We start from the raw sequence: 15,797 nt of genomic DNA, 5'->3' as shown, positions 1-15,797 counted from the left end.
GAGGGGGAACTCCTGGCACGGCACCCTCAGGACCCCCAGGACTCGTCTGTACCCCTTCACCTGACTGGAGTTCACTGTGACAGAATGTACGTTATAGTATATGTAAAATCAGTTTGACTATTCGCTGTGAAGGCATCCTGCTTTCCTCCAGAGACCCCAAATCTCTCTGAAACAGTGATGCTGCAAAACCTACAAGAAACACACACACACACACACACACACACACACACACACACACACACACACACACACACACACACACACACACACACACACACACACACACACACACACACACACACACACACACAAACACACACACACACACACACACATACATCCAGCCTATTGTTCGTAACAGCTGCCTGTGGTGTTCATCTACAGCCCAGTTCAGTGGTACAGATGTCTACAAGCGCTGCAAATCCACAGAGAGATGCAAATGTCCAATTTATATTCATTGCACTCAGGCAGTCTTACACAGAGCAAGGGCATGTCTGATCACAATAAAACAGTGCTGTGTGGAACTAATCTGAAGAGAGCGATGCTGGGGACAAGGTCAGTGAAGCATTTGTTATTGTGATTGTCTGGTCTAATGTGCCAGAAAGAGGAGACAGGGCTGCCCGGGTTAGGTTTTTCTGCCTATTATAAATGATTTTGGTGCACAGGTAGCCTCTTGTCGAACTTGCGATGCAACGATTCAGCAGTCTGACAAGAGAATAAAGTGTTAAACTGAGTGACGATACTGTATGGTCTGTTTCCTTGTCACTGCCCGTTAGTCTGGAGTACACCGTAGACACGCTCGTTGACTGAACACAACATGCTGTCCACACTGCCAGAGAAATAGATGACTGAGGTCTCAGTTGAGTCCAGATGTTACACATGTTTACAGGTGTCACAGGTTTCCTACAGGCAAGGTTCCTAATGGCTCCTGCAGACACAGTAAAGGGAGGAACTTTTGGTAGATTTAACTGCAACTGTGATCCCAGAGGAGGCCTCAATCCAGAGAAAGTGCTGCCACTCTGGCCATCAGGCACAGCACCTGCAGGCACGGCTGTCATCTCTGCACGCAGCAGCGTATCAGATGGGATGTCCTAGGAGGCAGGGGATTCAATTCTACATCTGTCATCTGTCTTCTACAATACATATCCCTACATCTTGAGGAGTTGCATGTGTGCATTTGGGCTTAAAGCAAGACTATACTATTTTTTTGTAGTTTAGCTAAGAGTCCCTAAAAGTTTTTACAATTGGGAAACCTGCTACCTAAACCACTTTTTTTAAATCATCGTTAAACTTTCAATGCCTTTTTATCGTTAGGATTTTTGTTACTATTAATTCAATTCATAAAAATATATATTTTTTTGTGACTGATCAATGTTGGGGTTTTCTGTTTTTCTTTTTCACTTTAAGGCAGACGTGTTGGTGCACTATACAACTGTTGTACCTTTCTTTTTTGCCTGTCTACAAAATTAAATCAGAGAATTTGGGGGAAAAATTTTTTTTTTCTCTATATATTTTTATAGTCTGGTTGTAAGGTACGTTTGCTCCTTTAGTAAAGAGAAGACACACTGACAACCAAGGACCTTACGTACAACAACAAAAATAGAAGTACAATAAAATAAAGATTCGCTCAATAAATAGAAAGTAAAGGTCTTGCTATATCTCCTTTTTCCTGAAGCTATCCTTGCTATATATATATAGCAAGCCCTTATACCTGCGGCCCTTTGACTCCCCCCTCTCTCTCACCCCTTTCCTGTCTGTCCTATAAAATAAAGGCTTGAAAGACTGCCAAAAAATAATCTTTAAAAAAGTAATAACACTGTAATCCAGTATCCGTGATTGCGTGCATTTCCCAGTGATGTTCGAGTATCCTAATGAGCAGCAGATGTCGCACCTGCCCCAGGTGTCCACGGGGAGGCGCTGTTCTCCCCGCTTTGACGCCGCTGCCTTGGAAACGCACCACCGGAGAGCGTCACCACTTCCTGGAGCTCACGTTGTTGCTGACATCAGAGGCGCAGCTCCGAGGGGGGAAAAAACTCAGCTCTTCACTGTTAGTGTGTGTGTGCATGTGTGTGAGTGTGTGTGTGTGTGTGTGGAGACGAGCAAAAGAGCAGGGTGATAAAACTTTCCTCTGGAGCACATCAGCCGCTGCAGTTTGCTTAATCCCTCTCTGTAAACACGCAGCTCTTGGATCATGCGCCCCGGGAGAAGAGAAGGATCTTTCTGCCTCAACAACAGCTTGTGTTTGTAATTCTTCAGCACTGAGCGCAGTTTCCGGATACCAGCCCACTGTTTTGGGGGAGATTTGCTCCGCATTTGTTGGGATTTTTTCCGCTCTTCCTCACGTTTTCGCTGTGATAACTTGCACTCGCCAATCAATTCATCTTCATACATCCTGCAGCCACAACATGGAGACACATTGAGAACAAGGTAAGAGTCCATTTGTCTTGGGAGATCACTTGTTTTTAGAACCGTTGTTTCCTGTTTATTGCAAAAGGAATGCGTGTACATTGAAACAGAGTTGCAGCTGATATTAATTTAGTCATTCGTGGTTATGATAAAATCAAAAAGGTGCAGCATGTTTACTGATAGCGACCTCACTGAATAGGACTTTTTGCAACTGTTACCTCACCCCAGATAGATTGCATTGCAAGTGTTTCTCCAGTCAAATTGAATTTGGGGCCCATAATCAGACCCATATTTGTTGTACTCTTTGTTGATAAATTCACATTTTTGTTGCTAGAGTAAGAGGGGTTTTGTGTGTGTATGTGTGTGTGTGTGTGTGTGTGTGTGTGTGTGTGTGTGTTGTGGGGTGCAGTGTAAATAAATACTCTTCTCACATAGTTTTAACAATGGTGTGTACTTTACTTGTCATCAGTAAAGCATCATAGCACAGCATGTCTGGTGGTGTGAGTGATTTATGGAAAGTCACTGTCATCCTGTGCTTGTTGACTCATTTTTCATCTGCTGCCAGACCTGGGATTCACAGTGGTCAGTTTAACTGGTGTTTTCTTTAAAAAGGAGGAATCAGCTCTTGTCCTAAAAAGTCCTTCACATGTTAACCCCCCCCCCCCCCCCCCCTTCCCAAAAAAAAAAAACGCTGTCTTCCTGGTGCAAGCCCATTTCCATCCATGCATTTTCAAAAGGCCTTTATAAAAGTTGATGAGGACGCTGGTGAGCTTCACCGCGTATCCCTGTGACGACAGACCTCTGAGACAATCCGGCAAATTAGATTTTAATGAGGCCATCGTGTTCATCAAATCAAACCAGAGTGAAGTGCACTCGCAGGAGTCTGAGCAGTCGACTGACAGGTGAGTTTATCAGCACATTGGCGAGCCCCAGGGGGCTCAGAAATAGCCTTAAAGTGAGAGTCAAACTGTCAAGTGGAAGACGCCCACAGATATGGTTGGTGTGCCTCAAGCAAAACAATCCATTTGGCTGATAACAGAACTGGATCCCACAGTACATATGTGCCAGTCGGAGACACAAGCGCCGGGTTGCTCAATGTGTTTTGATGGGACCAATGAGGAAGAGTTTATCGCTCAACTTTCTGTCACGCGTGCTACCTTGGTGCAAGGTGGATTCTTTTTTGTCTAGTGCTTGAGGAGAGTTTTGGAGTGTTATAAAGTAGGCTATATTTCCCAGCAGTCCACTTATGAGAGAGTTGTGTTCGTCTATTAACTCTCCTTAACACCCTGCTGTCAGCTCTCAGCACAGTTCCAAGCTGAGAGTCTTAATCAGAGCGACCTCTTCCCCCTCACGCTGTCCCCTCCAGTGTGTGAACTGAAGTCTGTCATATGCTGAATTCACAGAAGCCTGACCGCTCGCCAGGCGCCCACTGACCAGAGGGCCGGAGGTGAAAGGTTACTGTGACTCATTTAAGGAGGCTTATTATCTTCCCTTGAAAGCCTGTTTTAGACGTTGCCTGGTTACACTAGAAAGCAAACAAGTTTGTCATTAAGTGTCATTCCTCCTTAACAAGCGTGACGCAGGATGATCAGATGGTTTATTACAGTATACTATTGCATAGCATGGCAGTCAGCAGAGTTGTTGTGTTCAGTGAACAGTAGCTTTGAAAACTATTCCTTCACATGCAGGTGAGGAGCTTGAAAGACATGACAATGTACTCTAATAGAAAAGAAAATGCTATTGATTGCATTATGGGGAATGCAGGCGCCAGTATTTTGGAGCTTGAGCCGTTCACAGAACTAAAAGTCGGGATATCTTTTCTGTTTTTCTCCTGAGCTCTCTATTTCAAGTCCCATAGTTTTGTGGAAGGGCTAGTGGTAGCATTAGGGTTATGTGTAGACGTTAACCCATAAGGATGAAAGCAAACATGCGATTTTAACTTAAATTCAGAAATACTAGCATCATTTCTGTAGTGCTCCAAATAGATAATCCTGATTTCCTTCAATCTTCACTGCAATAGGTTGAATCTGTGTAGACCAAACACAGTTTATAGGGCATAATAAGTAAAGGCCCATCATTACTTATCAAAACCAATCTAATAAAGTGTAATTCTGACATAAAAGCATTCCATGGTCTTTTTTTCGGCGTAAATATACAATTCAAATAAGCCATCGAGACAGAGACATCCTGGAGAGTCTTTAGCAGCCAGACATGGCTAACACTGAGTAGCTCGGGCGGAGTGGTGAACCAACCAAATGGCTTTTTTAAAACCACTAATACTGCTCGATATAAACGTTTTCAATGCTACAAACCTTAGCAGCCGCCTGCGTCCATATTTAGAGGCAGTCCATACAAGTCGATTACCGATTACTTGAGTTTAGTTCAAGGAGAAAGTATTGAACTGAACTCCAGTGCACTCGGTAATCGACTGCAGCGGTTTGTGGTGACCTATCTTGATAGCTAATCTAATGTCTCAATGGCTTATTGGATGTATATTCATGCCAAAAAAAAACCATGGGGTGCTTTTAGGCCGGAATTACACTTTTAAGTCCAGGGAATTCTCTGTAGATATCTTAGATTGCATTTCGATTAGGCATTGAGGCGTAATGAAAGACGTTCGGTACCACCACCATGACTCTTCCTGGAGCTGCTAGTCTGAACAAACTGGACAAGAAAGGCCTAGATTTAAGTTAAGACCAAGTAACCAATGAAAGAGAGCTTCAGTGATCTGCAGAGATGGAAGAACCAGACAGAAGGGCAATGATCTCTTCAGCACTCCACCAATCAGATCCGTGTGGTAGATGGAATCCCACCCTTTAAGTAAGAAAAGAAGAACACTGAAGAAAGCCCTCTCAGACTTTGCCAGATGGCACAGAGGACTCTGAGCATGAGAGGAAAAAGATCGTCTACTCTGACAAGACAAGAAATTGAGCTCTGATTGCCAAGCGCTGTGACTGGCACAATCCAAATAGCAGCCACCTGGATTGTACCATCCTTACGGTAAAGCAGGGTAGTTGCAGCATCGTGCTTCTCAGCTGCAGTGACTGGAAGACAGAGGACAGAGAGAAAAATGTGCTGGGACAAATACAGATATATCTTTGAGGCAAATAATCTCCACAGTATACACAAGTCCAGAATTGAGCAATGATTCACTTCTCAGCTCGACAAAGTCAGATAAAACAATGGAGCGGCTTCAGGACAGGGCCCGAATATGAACTCCTGACCGAAGGATCACAAATTTCCAACACTTTCTGAACAATGCAACAGAGCTGGAGCTCGAGTACTACGAGGAAAGATTGACACGGCACAAGTACAGGTGTGCAAAGCTGGTTGTGGCACACCCAAGATGACGTAAAGCATTAACTGCTGACTGTGGTGCCTCTGTATGGGAATACTGAATTAAGAGCCTTGTTACATAAGTGAAATTACAGTTTTCTTTTTAAACTTTTCAAAAATCACAACACTTTATGTCACTAGGGGAGATTTTGTGAAGGCTAATTGTGGAAAGTGCAGCTCTTATCACTTTTGAGTGAAGCCTACAACAGTAGAAAGTGAAGGAGTCTGGCTGCTTTCCGAAGTCAGTCTGGGTCGCCTTTCTTTATCGGTTAAGTCCAGCCCCCTCCTCTCCAGAAACTAAGAGGAAGTTGTCCTGATTGAGCTTTGTCTGCACGGCTTGTCTGACCGTAAGGACAAAGCCATCAGCAGCAGAGACTGCAAGGACAGCCGGATAGACACAACACAGCCAGACTGGACTCTGTACAATAACACTGAGGACAACTTGGTTTGTACTTTGTTGCAGAGACGCTAAATTAAATCATGACATTGCTTCAGGATTTTTCATTGTCACACTCACTCAGCCTCTCTTGAGTCTCAAAAGCCCAGAACCAGAGACACTCTTCATGGATAAAGCTTTGGTTGCAAAGAAGAACTACTTTTCTGCCTCTTCCTGAACCACAGCTGTTTGACATTCTGTCTTGTTAAATGGGTTTAAGTCTATGAGCTGTCTTTGCATGGCTGCGTTTGGGTGGAGAAACACAATGAATGAATGTGCTCGTAATAGCATGTCACCGCGTAATGGAAAAGACAGCATACTTTACAGATTGTGCTTCGATTCCTCTCAGGGGGGGATATGGTTCTGGTGATCCAGGGAGTGGATCGTGGACTGCAGGAGAATCACTGCTTCATTTGGCTATTTTTAGCCTGTGTTGTGTAGTTGATGATAATCGCAGACAGATCTACTTATCGCTGAGCTAATAGAGCCATCACGGAGGATCCTCTTACACTGGAGTCTGATTGGTACCAGTGGATTGAGTTAACATCCAGCTCCACTCTTCATACGTCCCTTTGGGCCCTCATTATACCATCTACTTCCTCCTATGTCAAAATGGTTCAAAACTGAAGTGATGAAACCATACTCTAACTCATACTTATGATTGATGAATCATTTAAGTAACATTTACTGGCTCCAGATCCTCAAATGTGAGGATTTGCTTTTTATCTCTGTTTTTTTACAACATTATAAACTTGACTTGTTGGTCGAATAAAACAAGCTATTTTTAAGGTGTCTCCCTGGGCTCTGGGAAATTGCATTGGAATTTTATGGACAAAATAACTAATGGGGCACTTTTACGATACCTTACTTTAATAAGTATTGCATGTTTTCCCATAAAACCCTGAGTAAATATTGCCCCTGTCAGATGCGTTCTCACTTACTGGAAATACCCCCAGTTTGGTTTAGGCGAGGGGTTGCGTGCAGGAGGCAGGACATGATGTAGATTACACTGCAGCCTCGTAGCTGGTTCGTTATTTGGTACTAATCAACAGAGTCTCTTGCCGTTCCTTGAAATGTCTGACGATTTCGACGTCAGTCCTTACTGATGAGAAGTTCCCAATCTGTTCTCTCTCCGTGTTAGACATTTATGTAAATCACCTTTGTACATTACCCCAATCGGACATTGAACAGACTTTGTATTTGGGAGCTGGAAGCGTAAAGTCTGATGTTTAATGTCGGTCCAGCTGTTTTGAACCTTTGCGTTGTCACATACCTCCCATAACTCCACCTGGTAATGTCTAGATGATTTCAGGAATAGTCTACAGTCAAAGTAGCGTTTGGTTACTCATGGTTTACATGGTACATTCCATATTTATATACCTGAGGTAGCTTGGTGCGTCTGTACCTAATCAAGAGTCAAGTATTTGGTCACTAACCAAAGTTTCGATGTCATGATAGGGTCACCAAAGTAATTTGGAAACGTCATATGGTTATCATGAATGCATTAAATGTGCCAGTCCGCCCTGTAATCATGGAGACATTTTACTGGATACAGACCTCTACAGACTCATGGCATTAGATGAGAAGTAAGTGGATCACCAAGATTTTTCATTCTTTCATCCTCTGGGGACCATGAATGTATGAACAAATTTTTAAGGCACTCCATCCAATATTTGTGGCGCTATTTTAGTCTGATGGTGACCATTGACTGGTTCCAGAGTTTTAAAACATTTGCTGTTTTACTCTGTCGCACGTCCTTAAAATAAAATGTACTTGTGGTCAGTGTATTTAGAAAATAATGAGTACATAGAAAATAATCCTAAATCGCTTCCCAAATGAGACTCTACTGAATAAAGTGATGCAGCTTCCTTGAATAATTATGGAATTACCCTGATGAGCATGCATTTACAGCTGAAACAAGACATACAAATGTGTAAATAATGGCTTCAAATCAAAAGGGAAATTCCTTTATTTGAAATAAAACATAGATTAAGTGCGAGATGACAAGAAGAATCCTCTTATGAAGGAGTCTTCTAGCCTTGTGTCCCGCTGGAACAACCTGGATCTCTTCTCAGCAATCACTCCTGTGAGACAAACCAAGGGGAGCCATGGTTATGATAAATGAGCACCAAGGCCCCATATGGAGTGACGTTCTCCTGCCCACGCAGTCCTACCACCACCCAGAAGTCCTTAACTGTGCCCCTGCTTAGACAACCTTCAGCTTGCTCAATGTGCAGGACGACACATTGTTTTGTCTTGTTTCCCAGAATCAGCCAGCATTATGTTTGTGACTCATGTGGCCACGGCATAGTCTTGGCAAGTGTCCAGCGGACAGGACACCCCCACCACTGACCTTTTTAAAAAAGCGTAGGTCCCCTAAATATCCGTGGCTCACTTCCTTTCTGTGTTGCAATTCAGACAGTCTGCTGGTTATTGTGACCAGCTCTACGTCTCCTCATAATATTAGGCCTGTGATGCATTATATGTGATCTCATCGACAGTGAAGATTTGTGGTGTTATTTTTTGTTTTGGAAACAGCATTTAAAAGTCCAAGTCAGCAATACATGTTTAAGGATCATATCAGTGTTTTTTATTAGAGATGCACTAATCGGACTTTTCCGATACCAAGTACTGATTTAGTCAAAAGCAACTGGACTTGAGGATTCATCAGTTCATATACGCATCTGACCAGGCTGGGACGGGACAAACAACCAAGTCCAGTTGTTTTTGACTTAAATTTCTTTGGGGACTCTCCTGACTTTGTAAAACATAATCCAAGAAATAAATACATACAGTGGATGTGGATTAACTGAATTGTTATTTATTATTCCAATAAATAAATGGTCACCAGCAACTTGGTAAAAAATATTCAACCGGAATTAATATTTGTACGTAACAACGTATATAGTAAATAAACATAGAATTGAATTGAATAGACCATTGTCTCATACCCCCCCTTAGCCATTACATACACACAATTAACACTTTACATTGCTGCTAATCGTGTTGCAAACCATGCTATTGTTTTTCTTTTCTTTTGAAATTTAGATGCATTTAGTCTACAGGCGTCCATTGGCTTCCATTAACTTCCGTAGATTATAGATATCAATCCGCAGACTCTTGAAACTTTCTTGAGTGGTGTAATCCATCCTAGTGAAAGTCTGCATCACATCATTATGAGCTAATGCTCTGCAAACTTCATAACTCACATTAACTTGCATTTAATAACTGGATTATTATACAAAAATACGACAAAAATGAATATTGACTGATTTTACTGCGATGAATTACACAACATAAGCAAGTTTCAAGAATCTGCCAATTTTCATGCTCTGTACAGAGGATTATATGGATATTGAAGGGGAAAATTGGGACATTTATGGAAATATTTTGTCGGTTTATCGCTGAGATTTAGAATAGAAGTTTGACTCGCATGTCTGTTAAGTGTAAAGCTTGAAGCTGTGAAACCGAGCAGCTGGTTTGCTGCACTTAGCATGAAGACTGGAAACGAGGAAACGGCTAGTATGGCTCTGTCCATACATTCTTTCCATGTCTTTCATTGGTACAGTGCTTTGACCCCAGTTTATGAGCAAACTGCCACAGATGTCTTGTCCTCTCCATTTAGCGATTCTCTTCACTCTATTTTGACGTGTGACTGCTGTTACAGAGAAGCTGTGGTGGAGAATGGAAACCCAGGGAGCACAACAGGCTTGTTGCGAAATTTAGGCGGTTGACCCCTGAAATTGTGATATCTTTGGGACTCCACAAGAGCGATGTCAGACATTAGATCATACTGCTCAGGCCACCAGGCAGCTGGAGAGCAGACCTTCCACTTCTCTAGTCTAAAAGGGGAGGGGGGGGTTTCCCCTCGGAGACCTACGGCCAAGATCACGCTGTTTTCTGAGAGTGATGTAACAGAGCTGAAAGAGGTTAGCGAGTATGTGCGCATGCATATACAAACGTACGTGCTTGCCTGCATAGTCTTGGCAGCGAGTCCTGTTCAATCTTTCCAATAAAAATAAAAATGCAGTTTGTGGTTTGAGGAGCATGGCTCTGCTTTGTCTGGCTCAGACAATTCCCCCACAACCCTCGTCTGAAATCCCATCCTCTGCTGTCCTCTTTTTAATTAACTTCCTCTGTCATTTCAGCACAGTCCTTGTATTGTGACAAAGGAAAGGCCTCTGCCAGAGAAACATTGGCCCAACTCGTTGTGATGTTATCCATATTTGACAAGGAAGTGCGTCACATGTGTTCAGAGCACTTCTGGATGTGCCCAGCGTTTGTAGGTTTGTCTTGTGACCTAGTCGAGAGAAAGTCTTTTCCTGGAGGACGTGACGATTTGATCTTCAACAAGCTGGCTGTCATACACACAAACGCACACACACACACACACACAAGCCTGCCCGCCTGCCAAGAAGTGTGGGGAGAATTGGGCCGGCGATCTGTGGGCACCGGTAGCCTGGCGTCATGCTGGGCACAGGGGCGAAACAGATGGGCCATCTGGTGACGCGCTGGCACGGGACAGGGCTTTTCTGTTCCCGTGTGTGCATGTGTGTGTTCGTGTGTGTGTGTAGCATTGACACATTGGAGCACGTAGTGTTAGGAGACCACCTGTCTTGTGGCTGTTCTTCATCTCTTTCATGTGTGGTCAGCAGCACCGTACTAGCACAGCCTGACACAGAGCTTTGCTGGGACTCATCATACCCCTCCTTTAATTCGCTCCATGCTGCCTAATATCAAAGGTAGCTGACCTGAAAAAAAAAAATCCTGTCTCTATACAGTATGTAGTGTGTGTTTTAAGGGGTTAATATAAGTTTGACCACATTTAGTGCTCATATTATGACGTATTTAGAAGTCCCTGTTCTGAGAAAGTGGCCACCCTTGAAACATTTTCTGCCCAGGCTTTAAAGATTAAGCTTTCCAATCCATCAGCTCCTTGTGATTTGTGCCACTGACAGCAGTAGACAGCATGTTCCCATGTTCAAACTCTGCTGGCACCCTGTGACTCGGCCCCTCAGGCTGTAAATTGCTCAAATGGCCGTCTTTATTGCTTTTATGAAAAGTTTTCTGGCTGCAACAAAGAGAAAGTGTTTGTGTCTCTGCGGACAGGCTGGAGCATTTGTCTACGCTCAATGTTTGTGGAAAAAGACCCAGCAGGCTTTAAAAAAACACAAGGACACACAGCAAAGCAAAAAGTAAATGATGCTTTAAGAATAAAAGACATCTGGGGAGTGTTGCTTAATCTCTCTGGAGGCACGTTAGTCTTTTTCCAAAGATTTTGTTTTTGAATTAATGGTCACACTCCCACTCACTAAATCTGCTGTTTGTTTACTCTCACTCCTTTATGAATACGGCATTTCTATTACTTTTTTGCCATTTTGTATCTTTTTGCTTTTTCTTTTTGTTCTCCCTGCAAGCCTTATTTTAAAGAACACAGCTATCCGAGTATAATATCACCCTTAACACTGAGCTGCCTTTGAATGGGACTCTGCAATTAATCATGAAAAAAAAAGAAGAATAAAAATTTGTCGGAAAAGCAGAACTGAGGCTTTTTTCTGTCAAACTTCTGTACTGAAAAATCTTGGCTCTATCATTGGGGCTGACACACTGTGAGACTCTGAGACTGTAGTCACTGGCAACAGTAGCTATGACTCTGTGTTGTCTGTGTGTAGCAACAAGCAGTCGTAGCAGCTAGAGAGCCTTTTTCAATAGGGCCTTTTAATTGATGGGATTGGTCAAAAGTGAAAGTAGGGATAGAGAGATGGGATGGTATGCAGCAGAACTTGCACATTCTTCTCCTACAAATGATGAGTTGAAGTTATAACCAATAAGGTACACTCTACTCATTCAATACTCTCAGTGTTTTTGCTAAAACAAGCTTTGAATACATATTGGTATATGACTGTGAATTCCCTCATTTGTGGATTTTTCTGTGCTTGGGTTACTGCCTACATTTTTATTTTCATTTACACAACTGTCACCTGTGGCCACAGTATGGACCTTTTCAAAGATGTAAACATTTCAAAACATGTTTATTTCCTGTTGCAGTGTATGTGAATGACATCAGGAGACAGGAAGTTAAGGACCAAGGCTGTTGCTTAGCAGTGGTTTTCCATTAAAAAGGTCTATAAGTGTAGATAGACCAACTTTAATGCTCCCATATTATATAAAGTATAATTTATTATTAGAACGCAGGTGGAGGTGCTATATAAATACTGTGAAAGTATCAAAACATTCAACCCACAGAGAAATGCACACAGGCTGTATTCAGAAACTGTGTCTGTAAACAAGCCGTCAGGACTGCTGTACAGTTGTGATGTCACAACTATACTGTAAAAAGTGCCTCTACAGTATATTCAGACAGTATGAGAAAAAATAATGTTGCATGTAACATTAAAGCATGTAAAAATGATCAAGCCCAGAATACCAGTGTGAACCTGGAAAAGAGCCTAATATGTGCCCTTTAAATAGATCTTAAATGTAGCTCTCGATGGTGGAACACCACCAAACACACTTTCATATCACAACATATTGTACTGCAGCTATTTCTCAAGTTCCTGTTCCCTTTTTTCTCTCCATGCATTCGCAAAAAAAAAAAAAAGGTTTCCACAGTGTGTGTGTGAAATATCTGCAAGTAGCTTTTTGCAAGATGTGACCGGTCACTTTAAGAAAAAACAACGTTTCACCGGCCTGCGGTATGAAATCAAGATTTGGTGTATAAAACATCATATGAATTAGGAAGTGTTTTTTTATTTGACAGATTAATGATATCACTCTTCTCTGGGACGCGGCAACCGTTTTTCTGCTCTGTGCTCACCAACGTAACGCATAAAGAAGGCTCTGGCTGTGTCTTCTAAGGGCTCATGTGCACTCTTTACCTGCGGCACGCCTGCCTTCGTTGCTGCACCGTGGGATCTCAAGGGCACAAGACTCCTCCATCATCAAACACACTGAGGAATTAGTACACTGCTGCTGCCTTGTGGTTCACAGGACTTTAGTGATTTTGAGGGTCGTCTTGCCAGCGTCAAGTGCAGCTCTTGGCTGTCATGTTGTTATTTGTTTGGAGTTTTCCAAAAAAGGATATGTTAATCTCAAGAGGCCATGCTGGTAAAATAAAGATTAAATAAATAACCGTTTATGTAGAAGCGGTGACACTGGTATTGGAAAATAGCCTTGTGTTGAAACTACCACCTGCGTCCTGTTTTGTCATTGTTTTTGTGCAATCACAGAAATATTATGTGCGCCAAGCTGAGGGAAAAGTGGCACAGTTCTTGCTTGGATGTTGAAACCGTGTTGTTTTTGTTTTTTCGCTCTCAGGATGAAATCTTCGCTTGCAGAGAGAATTTGAGCTCTGTGCTCGAGTTCAACGGGGCCACTTCCTGATGATGACAGTAAACATGGGTGAGTAGTATTCAAAAGCAGGTTGCGGTTCAGTACATACATACAGAAACGTGCATGTTATGACCGGGAAACACACAAACATACACACCTGTCTCACATCCTCTGGCAGGAACAGTACGGGGAAAAGAAATAACACGTGCGAGAGTGTAAGGAGGCTGTTAACAGCTCCAGTTGGCCTGTTTTGAACACACTTGATTTGGTCCTTTTACGTTGTCGTAGGTAACAATGTTGTCTTCTCGATTTTTGTACTTTACTCAGATATGGACGCTTGATTTTGCACATGTATATCCCTTGAAAATGCAGAGTACCAGTTTTGCTGATGTATTTATAGTCACACCTTCCAGGCCTGTGAACACATGCACTCCTCCATCAATGCACAACCAGTCAAACATGCACACACACACACACACATGCACACACTGAGTTCCTCCAGTCTGTACACAACAACACAACTTGGACAATAGACTCTCCTGTGGTGTATTTGCATCTGCACAGCCTGCAGGAGCTGTAGTCTCAACCTGTTGCTAACGGACCTCTGTAAACAAAGCTCATAACATTTCATCTCTATATGTGGCCTATTCTTACCATTCAAAACCAAAAACAATGCTCTATAAGCCTATATATATATATACATGCTTCATAACTAATAGGGCAGCTTCATCCCTTGTTTTTTTTTATTTTTGTCTTGTTTCTACTGCGATGCAAAACCGTTTTGCCTTTGTTCCCACAGATGACGGTCTCCAAAATGGACCGGGACAGAACAGGAACTTACAAGGTAAACCCCAGTTGTCTCAGATGAAAAATCAACATTGCAGAAATTGTTTTACATTTTGGGGAAATACAGTTACTCTCTCTCATGCCAAAAGTTAAATGAGAGGGATGTCAGTACTCTTGTGTTTGTCAAGGAGCTAGCTTAGCTTAGCACAGGGGCAAACAGCTAGCTGGCTCTGTCCAAAGTTCAAAAGTACATTAAGTGATAGCTAGCAACTTTGAAAGCCCAGTATAGAGGAGATGGAAAGAAGCTCGGGACCTGTTGTGTGTGACTGTTTAGCATGTTCCCGTTGTCCTAGCATGTTGGTCAATAGCTCATAGACTACTGTAGCTACCGTCGTAGGTGAGTTTCTACGTCACCAAGACTTTGATACGTATTTTACTGAGGGAAGGTGGCCTCAGTGGTGTTGGTTAGGTATATTTTTGGGCTTCAGAGAAAGCCAGGCTAACTGTTTCCCTTTGCCTTCAGTCTTTTTGCTAAGCTAAGCTAATCCCCTCCAGGCTCTGTCTAATAATGTTTTCACAAATATTAGCGGTAGTATAGGGTAATAAAATAATAATAAAAATTAAAAAAGCAAACAGGCATATTTCCCAAATGAAACTCATTCTTTAACATAAATTCAGTGTGCACAAAGCCCTCTTTAAGAGCTCCTTACATTTCCATCACAGTGTTATTGAAGTACACGGGCAACAAGAAGAAATGTAACAGCCTTCAGATATTGAATGGCAATGTTTGCAGACATTCTCCGAGACTTTCGGTACAGACCTTGTACAAACATTAATTGCACAACTGTTCTCACACGCCCACAGTACCCTGCATTACATCAGAGTCATTATTCTTAGTGAAAGATTAACTTCAGGGGTTGAAGCGTTACACCCATTAGGTGGTAAATTAGCTGTTTCGCCGTTTCGATAAACACCAAGGTGTGTAGAGACCAACGAGTGTGCCTTGCTTATTATAGCTGGTGTGTGCATTTATGTGTGTGTGTGTGTATACGCTGTGCGTCAGAGCTCGGCCCGTGCTGCAGAGTGAGGACACGTTTGGCTCCAGCTGCTAATCCAGCCGGATGCCTTTGCCATGATGTGTCTCTCGGCACCAGGAAATCCCCTCAATGTCTTCATTCAAGCAGCCTGCCTCACACACACACACACACACACACACACACACACACACACACACACACACACACACACACACACGCACACGCACACGCACACGCACACGCACACGCACACACACACACACACACAGTCGCTGCCTCACTGGCCCTTACACTCACTTTGTTTGCTTGAAAGTTGCAGCACTGGCCTCTTTAAGTCAGTGTTATTCTTGAAACACTCTTGGGGCTCTTTGCTTTTTCCTGCATCTTCAACTCCAAATTCTTGTAGCTGTTCTGGTATCTAAGACAGCTACAGGAGAATAACTTATTTTACATAAACTCGATCA

At 42.7% G+C, this 15,797-nt stretch overlaps 1 protein-coding gene across 1 annotated transcript in view; it reads left to right on the top strand.

Annotated features, from left to right (window-relative positions):
- The first annotated feature begins 2,065 nt into the window (after positions 1 to 2,065).
- map3k22 (mitogen-activated protein kinase kinase kinase 22) overlaps positions 2,066 to 15,797 on the top strand; it is a 41,886-nt gene continuing 28,154 nt past the window's right edge. The window contains exons 1-3 of the mRNA XM_083936539.1: positions 2,066 to 2,427; positions 13,496 to 13,579; positions 14,310 to 14,354. Of these exons, the coding sequence (XP_083792665.1) occupies positions 13,561 to 13,579; positions 14,310 to 14,354 (64 nt within the window). The 5' untranslated portion in view covers positions 2,066 to 2,427; positions 13,496 to 13,560. The remainder of the gene's footprint in view (positions 2,428 to 13,495; positions 13,580 to 14,309; positions 14,355 to 15,797) is intronic.

This window comes from Echiichthys vipera (genome assembly GCF_963691815.1).
Source record: "Echiichthys vipera genome assembly, chromosome: 21".
Lineage (NCBI taxonomy): Eukaryota > Metazoa > Chordata > Actinopteri > Perciformes > Trachinidae > Echiichthys > Echiichthys vipera.
Note: the sequence above shows the minus strand (reverse complement) of the source record. Positions and strands in the feature narration are given on the sequence as shown.